Source organism: Heptranchias perlo, chromosome 11 (assembly GCF_035084215.1).
Source record: "Heptranchias perlo isolate sHepPer1 chromosome 11, sHepPer1.hap1, whole genome shotgun sequence".
In the NCBI taxonomy this organism is placed as follows: Eukaryota; Metazoa; Chordata; class Chondrichthyes; order Hexanchiformes; family Hexanchidae; genus Heptranchias; species Heptranchias perlo.
This window is the reverse complement of record NC_090335.1, coordinates 2,228,349-2,236,068: the sequence shown is the minus strand read 5'-3', so window position 1 is coordinate 2,236,068 and position 7,720 is coordinate 2,228,349. Positions and strand designations below refer to the sequence as shown.

Here is a 7,720-nt window from a genome sequence, read left to right as displayed (position 1 = left end):
ATATCCCCTTGAAGCCTCTTTGCATCCCCCTCACAACTCACATTCCCACCTAGTTTTGTGTCATCAACAAACTTGGAAATATTACATTTGGTCCCATTATCCAAATCATTGATATATATTGTGAATAGCTGGGGCCCAAGCACTGATCCCTGCGGTACCCCACTAGTCACAGTCTGCCAACCTGAAAAAGACCCGTTTATTCCTACTCTCTGTTTTCTGTCTGTTAACCAATTCTCAATCCATGCCAGTATATTACCTCCAATTCCATCTGCTCTAACTTTGTTCACCAACCTCCTGTGTGGGACCTTTTCGAAAGCCTTCTGAAAATCCAAATACACCACATCCACTGGTTCCCCCTTATCTATTCTACTAGTTACATCCTCAAAGAACTCCAATAGATTTGTCAAACATGATTTCCCTTTCGTAAATCCATGTTATCTTTGTCTAATCCCGTTGATATTTTCTAAGTGTCCTGTTATCACATCCTTTATAATAGATTCTAGCATTTTCCCTACGACTGATGTCAGGCCAAGAGGTCTATAGTTCCCTGTTTTGTCTCTCCCTCCTTTCTTAAATAGTGGGGTTACATTTGCCACCCTCCAATCTGCAGGAACCATTCATGAATCTATAGAATTTTGGAAGATGACAACCAATGCATCCACTATCTCTATGGTCAACTCTTTCAAAACCCTGGGATGTGGAACATCAGGTCCTTGGGATTTACTGACTTTCAGTCCCATTAATTTCTCTGGTACTTTTTTTTACTAATACTAATTTCTTTCAGTTCCTCATTCTCTCCAGACCCTTGGTTTTCTAATGGTATAGCATCCCCTACCCAGCTGGGAATATTAGGTGTTGTTGCTGTCTGACAGGCACAAGGTAAAGAAAGAGTTTCAACATTTATTTTCAAAAAGGGAAGAATATATGGAAAACAGTTAAAATGAAAATTGGAGAGAGAGAACAATAGGGAACAAAATAAAATGGGCAACAGAAGACGGAATGAAAAAATATTTGAAGTTGTGATTTAATATTTTAGCTTTGGAAGTGGGAGCAATGTTGAAAATAGTAGATTATCATTGGCTGTAAACAGGACTTACAGGCTAATCTTTCAACCAATGGAAACCAAGGTTGTAAAGGAATCTGGTTAAATAGGTTGTAAGTTAACCAGATCCAGAAGTTTAATATATAATAGAAATATTAACAGTGTGAATAAATAATTCGCAACATACTTCAGTAATGTTTAGCTTAGCATAGGGTCAAAAGAACTCATTCCATGCAGCACTACAAGGGCTGACAGTAATTACATTTAGGGCTTTGAAGTTAGAATAATTTTCCTACTTATACCTGAATGTGGGGGTCGCTGGCATTATTGGCCAAGCCTGGTTGCCTTGGGAAGGTGGCGGTCGGCCTTCTCCCTGAATTGTTGCAGTCAGTGTGGTGAAGATTTTCTCACAAAAGTGTTAGATGAGGAATTTCAGGATATAGACCCAGCGACAATGAAGGAACAGTGATATATGTTCAAGTCTGAGTGGTGTTTGACATGGCGGGGAATTTGAAGGTGATGTATTCCCATGATCTTCCTGCTCTTGTCCTTCTTGATGGTAGAGGCCACGGGGCTGGGAACTACAGTCAGAGTATTCCTGACAAGTTGTTCATGTGTACTGCAGCCACAGTGCACTGATGGTGGGAGGGTGAAACGTTGATTCCAGTGTCAGGTACTAATTATTCGATTGGACTGGACTTTAGTGCAGCCATTGAATTAAATTATCACCACAATCTTTGTTGCAAATGTTATTTAGTGACCTGTAATCTGATGTTTTTATTCTTTTCTCTCCGTTTCCAGTTTGCAGGATTCTTGTAACATGTTTCTATGAAGGGGGGTGTGTGGCTTTTAACACAACAGTGTAATATGAGACACAGGGTAAAATGTTCCCCAATCTCCTGTCACCCTGGAGAAATGGTGTAACTCTCCGGGCTTTCCCCAAGTGATGGAGGGAGATCAGGAGAAGCCCTGAGGAAATGTTGCCTCATGTTTTTTGGTGATGTGTTCAAACCAATGACAGCACTGCTTCATTGGGGAAAGGATTCTGAACCGCATTCGTCAGCATCGCCAAGACTCCTTTGACAGCACCTCCCAAACCCGCGACTTCTACCACCTAGAAGGACAAGGGCAGCAGGCGCATGGGAACAACACCACCTGCACGTTCCCCTCCAAGTCACACCCCATCCCGACTTGGAAATATATCGCCGTTCCTTCATTGTCGCTGGGTCAAAATCCTGGAACTCCCTTCCTAACAGCACTGTGGGAGAACCGTCACCACACGGACTGCAGCGGTTCAAGAAGGCGGCTCACCACCACCTTCTCGAGGGCAATTAGGGATGGGCAATAAATGCCGGCCTTGCCAGCGACGCCCACATCCCGTGAACGAATAAAAAAAAAAGGTGCTGCCTGAGCCAACACTAACGGGTGCCTGCAGTGTGCATATAATTTCAAAGTGGGAGTTGGATGGGTTTTGTTGCCCACTTGAACGTTGTATCTAGAACCACTCTTGGGCCATGCAGTTGTGCAGAACATAATGTTGTTACTGGCACTCAAGATTTCAAGATATTGACTTTAGGATTGAATAAGCTGTTCAATTTTCTTCCCGTGTACTCAGGACCCTGGAGCAAACTATCCCTGATATCTGCATGTGTACTGACAGAAATTCAGCAATGTCCTGAACAGGTGCAATACGGGGACAGTTCACTGTGGGCCTGTTATTTGAATAGTCATTGTTGTGGGTTCTGTAAACGTGTACAGTCCTCCCACCAGATTACCACCCAGGCAATTCCCTGACAATGATTAACTTTTTTTGTTCAATGTTTTATTTATAATTGATTGATGGTGGGGAAAATGTGAGCCAACTTAGGATGGGGTGAATAAAATTCAATATTTTACCAAAAAAACAAACTGAATTGTGAAATGTGAAACCCTAATACAAGAAATCCAGTGCAATAAAAATTTCAACTCATGCAGTCACCTTGGACAGAAACATTTATTCAGGGTTATTTTTCAGCTGTACGCTAAGTTTGAATTGTCGGCTGTGCTGCCTTATTTGAAGCTGGCTGTCAGCTTTTCCAAGTTTTATAGGTTGGTATTTATTGTAATTAAATTGTCCTGCGGTTTATATTAGCTTTTACCTTTTAAGCATGTGTAATGTTCATTTGGTCAGTGGGAGGTAAAAGTTACAAATGAACATGACAGGCAGGAATAGGCCAGCTGGTCCATCAAGCCTGCCCCACACACCATGGGGGCTGGAGCATCCCAACTAGATACTTCCTCCCTCCCTCCCTCCCCCTGCAGCCATGTAATCTCCAGGGAGAGGCAAAAAACAGAGACAAACGCAGGGCCAATAAGGGAAAAAATACTCTGTAAAATCCCTCTCCGAACCCCTCAGACGATCGAAACCAGTCCAGGAGATCACACGGACCGAGTGTTATCTATAAAGACACTTCCCTTCTATATGATGTGATCTCTGCCCCAGTCAGGAACTGGTCCAGCTCCCTCTTGAAGGCAGAGACTCAGCACCCACCACACCAGCCAGTTACCAGGCAGAGGCATTTAGCTGATAAGTATTTAGTTACAAGCTTCCTTTGTCCTGGCCCCATAGGTCTCTCAGCTGTCCTCCCAGGTCGAGGCCATATCTGCATAATAGATATAAAAGAAGAGGGTCCTGGAGAGATGTCTCAGAATTCAATGAGGCCTGATCAGCCATGGAGACAGTAACGGAACATTTAGATAAGCATAATTTAATAGGACAAAGTCAGCATGGCTTTATGAAGGGGAAGTCATGTCTGACAAATTTGCTTGAGTTCTTCGAGGATATAACGTATAGGGTGGATAAAGGGGAACCAGTGGACGTAGTGTATTTAGACTTCCAGAAGGCATTCAACAAGGTGCCACATAAAAGATTATTACTTAAGATAAAAAATCACGGGATTGGGGGTAATATTCTGGCATGGGTGGAGGATTGGTTATCGAACAGGAAGCAGAGAGTTGGGATAAATGGTTCATTTTCGGACTGGCAACCAGTAACCAGTGGTGTTCCACAGGGGTCGGTGCTGGGTCCCCAACTCTTTACAATCTATATTAACGATTTGGAGGAGGGGACCGAGTGCAACATATCAAAATTTGCAGATGATACAAAGATGGGAGGGAAAGTAGAGAGTGAGGAGGACATAAAAAACCTGCAAGGGGATATAGACAGGCTGGGTAAGTGGGCGGAGATTTGGCAGATGCAATATAATATTGGAAAATGTGAGGTTATGCACTTTGGCAGGAAAAATCAGAGAGCAAGTTATTTTCTTAATGGCGAGAGACTGGAAAGTACTGCAGTACAAAGGGATCTGGGGGTCCTAGTGCAAGAAAATCAAAAAGTTGGTATGCAGGTGCAGCAGGTGATCAAGAAAGCCAACGGAATGTTGGCTTTTATTGCTAGGGGGATAGAATATAAAAACAAGGAGGTATTGCTGCAGTTATATAAGGTATTGGTGAGACCGCACCTGGAATACTGCATACAGTTTTGGTCTCCATACTTAAGAAAAGACATACTTGCTCTCGAGGCAGTACAAAGAAGGTTCACTCGGTTAATCCCGGGGATGAGGGGGCGGACATATGAGGAGAGGTTGAGTAGATTGGGACTCTACTCATTGGAGTTCAGAAGAATGAGAGGCGATCTTATTGAAACATATAAGATTGTGAAGGGTCTTGATCGGGTGGATGCAGTAAGGATGTTCCCAAAGATGGGTGAAACTAGAACTAGGGGGCATAATCTTAGAATAAGGGGCTGCTCTTTCAAAACTGAGATGAGGAGAAACTTCTTCACTCAGAGGGTGGTAGGTCTGTGGAATTTGCTGCCCCAGGAAGCTGTGGAAGCTACATCATTAGATAAATTTAAAACAGAAATAGACAGTTTCCTAGAAGTAAAGGGAATTAGGGGTTATGGGGAGCGGGCAGGAAATTGGACATGAAGCTGAGTTCGGATCGGTCAATGCCCTGTGGGTGGCGGAGAGGGCCCAGGGGCTATGTGGCCGGGTCCTGCTCCGACTTCTTGTGTTCTTTAGATTTGTGGTTGGGATCAGATCAGCCATGATCTTATTGAATGGCGGAGCAGGCTCGAGGGGCCGATTGGCCTACTCCTGCTCCAATTTCTTATGTTTCTTATGTAACCCCTCGAGCTCGAGAACGGCAGTGTGTGGATTCTCTGATGAACTAGCAAAGTGAAACTAGTTGGAAGTGTGCTGTTAAGTGTATGAGCAATTATTGTCAGTTAATAGTTATCACTGTCTGCTTAATACTCTGTGTATATCAACAATAAATGCTTTTGAACCCAATTATTTTGAGGAGTAACTCATAAACTTGTAAGTATGAATGCCCGTCCTCTAACAGTGTGAATGTGTGTGCTCTGGCTGCTGTTGTGTTGTGCTGTAAAAAGTCTCAAAAGCAATTGGACACAATGCATGGCAGCAAATAGCAAATCTGAACTCCGGCTGAACATGGCTGTAATGTACATGGTTACAGTTCACTGAGATATCACTGGGAATTCACATGGGAGGAGCACTAGGATAGGTAGGCACACTCCCAGAACACCACCGTGGAACAGTGGGTAAGAGGGGACCACAGTGCTGACACTGTATAATCACTGTATTGTAATAAATCTTTGTTGGAACTCTATCATGGTTATTTGTACTTTTTTACTGTGTATGAACAGGGAAAACAAGTGTGGCTGTATAGACTGAAGGCTTGGAAATAAAAGGAAGGGTAGATTTGACTCTGAGAATTTGCTTTGTATTGATTGTGGGGGTCAGACTAGGATAGGGAGCCACACTCCCAGAGCTATTGTTTGGGAAGGAGGTAGAAGGAGAGCTGGCCTTTGTTAGTGAAGCAGTTAATGGAGATCAGGAGAGGGTGAGGCACATATCTTCAGCAGCTGTCAAGGAGACTTTGTAGATGTTGCTTGTTCTTCCAAATAAGGCATTTTGTAAATTGTGGGTGGTGGGGGGGTGGGGGGTTTGGGTGGGGGCAGCAGTTTGCCCCTGAATTTTACCTCATGTTAATGCAGGAGATGTGAGCACACAGATCACTGATTCTCATCGGTATACAGTTTACATTCAGTGTAGTCAGGTGCATTCACTCGAAAAGCCTACCTGAAATTCCACTGTAGCGCTACTCAAGCACAGATTGGGGGCAAAGACTATAAACACATTTTTCATGAGCATAGCCCCTTTTCTGGGTTTTTGCATTTATTGGGTTACCCTCACTTTTACCTCTCATACACAACTCCTGTACTTCCTTGCAGTGGTGAGACACAGACCCTATAACCCTGACACAAACACTCCTTAAACCCTTCATACACACTCCACAATGGGTTATGCAGGATAGTATTAGTTATGATGCAGGAACTTTTGGAGCGTGTAATGGTCTCACGCTTTGGCCCCGATATTACCAGGGAGGCGGGATGCCAGCGGTGGGGGGGTGGCGACTGGGCGCGTGGGTAACCCACCCAGTGAAATCTGTCCATTCCCCACTCGATCGCGGGTAAAGTGAAGCCACTTACCGTGGGGCTTCCGGGTTTCCCGTCGTCAACCTGCGCAGTGGGCGGACTGCACACCCGCATCACAGGCTGTCAGCTGGAGGAGCCCGATTTAAAGGGGCAGTCCTCCAATACCGCTCCTGCAGCAAACAACCAAAAGTACAGCATGGAGCAGCCAAGGGGAAAGGATTCTCCCAGATTTAACGATGCCTCACTCCAGGTCCTACTGGATGGGGTGAGGAGGAGGAGGGATATTTTCTACCCAGCGGACGGGAGGAAATGGCCTGTCTCTGCCACCAAGAAGGCCTGGCCGGGGAAGGAGCTCCGTGTGCACTGCTCCTCAGAGAGGTCCAGGAAGCTGAGCCTCGGTCTGTAGACCCTGTGGTGAGGGTAGTGCCTCCTGTGACGTCGCTCTCTCTCTGCTGTTGCCCTCTGTGCTCTTGTGCAGGTGCCTGTGGTGCAGCACTGTGTTGTGGAGCTCCACGTGGCGGAGGTGGACGGTGTGCCTGGCGAGGCTGGTGATGTTGCTCGTCCTCGGATGAAGTGATGAATGCAGCCATGGCGCCCCCCATCCTGACAGTGTGAGTTTGAGGGGGTCCGCAAAGTAGGTAAATGTGTTTGCACAGCAGAGTTTAGGGTATAAATTAATTTTGAGTGGAAAGACAAAAGTGTTGCAGCCAAAACTTTGTCTGAAGTGACAGAGTGTCCTGCTGCAATACATGAGGTTCTCCCACCAACTGTCAAATAATCCTTTGCAAATCCCACTGTCTGCTGGCTGAAACACGTCTGCTCCAACAGGGAGTGTTTCCCACAGCACGGGAAACACACTGAGGATCCTTCAAAATAGTACTTTCTAAATGGTAAAAAGTTAAAACAGTGGATGTCCAAAGGGACTTAGGGGTTCAGGTACATAGAACGTTGAAGTGTCATGAACAGGTGCAGAAAATAATCAAGAAGGCTAATGGAATGCTGGCCTTTATATCGAGAGGACTGGAGTACAAGGGGGCAGAAGTTATGCTGCAGCTATACAAAACCCTGGTTAGACCGCACCTGGAGTACTGTGAGCAGTTCTGGGCACCGCACCTTCGGAAGGACATATTGGTTTTGGAGGGAGTGCAGCGTAGGTTTATTAGAATGACTTCAAGGGT

At 45.1% G+C, this 7,720-nt stretch overlaps 1 protein-coding gene across 2 annotated transcripts in view; it reads left to right on the top strand.

Moving 5' to 3' along the window:
* The first annotated feature begins 1,287 nt into the window (after window positions 1-1,287).
* Window positions 1,288-7,720, top strand: part of ace2 (angiotensin I converting enzyme 2) — a 161,494-nt gene continuing 155,061 nt past the window's right edge. For both annotated transcript variants that reach the window (XM_067992425.1, XM_067992424.1), the window contains exon 1: window positions 1,288-1,558. In XM_067992425.1, coding sequence (XP_067848526.1) covers window positions 1,541-1,558 — 18 coding nt within the window. In that variant the 5' untranslated portion in view covers window positions 1,288-1,540. The remainder of the gene's footprint in view (window positions 1,559-7,720) is intronic.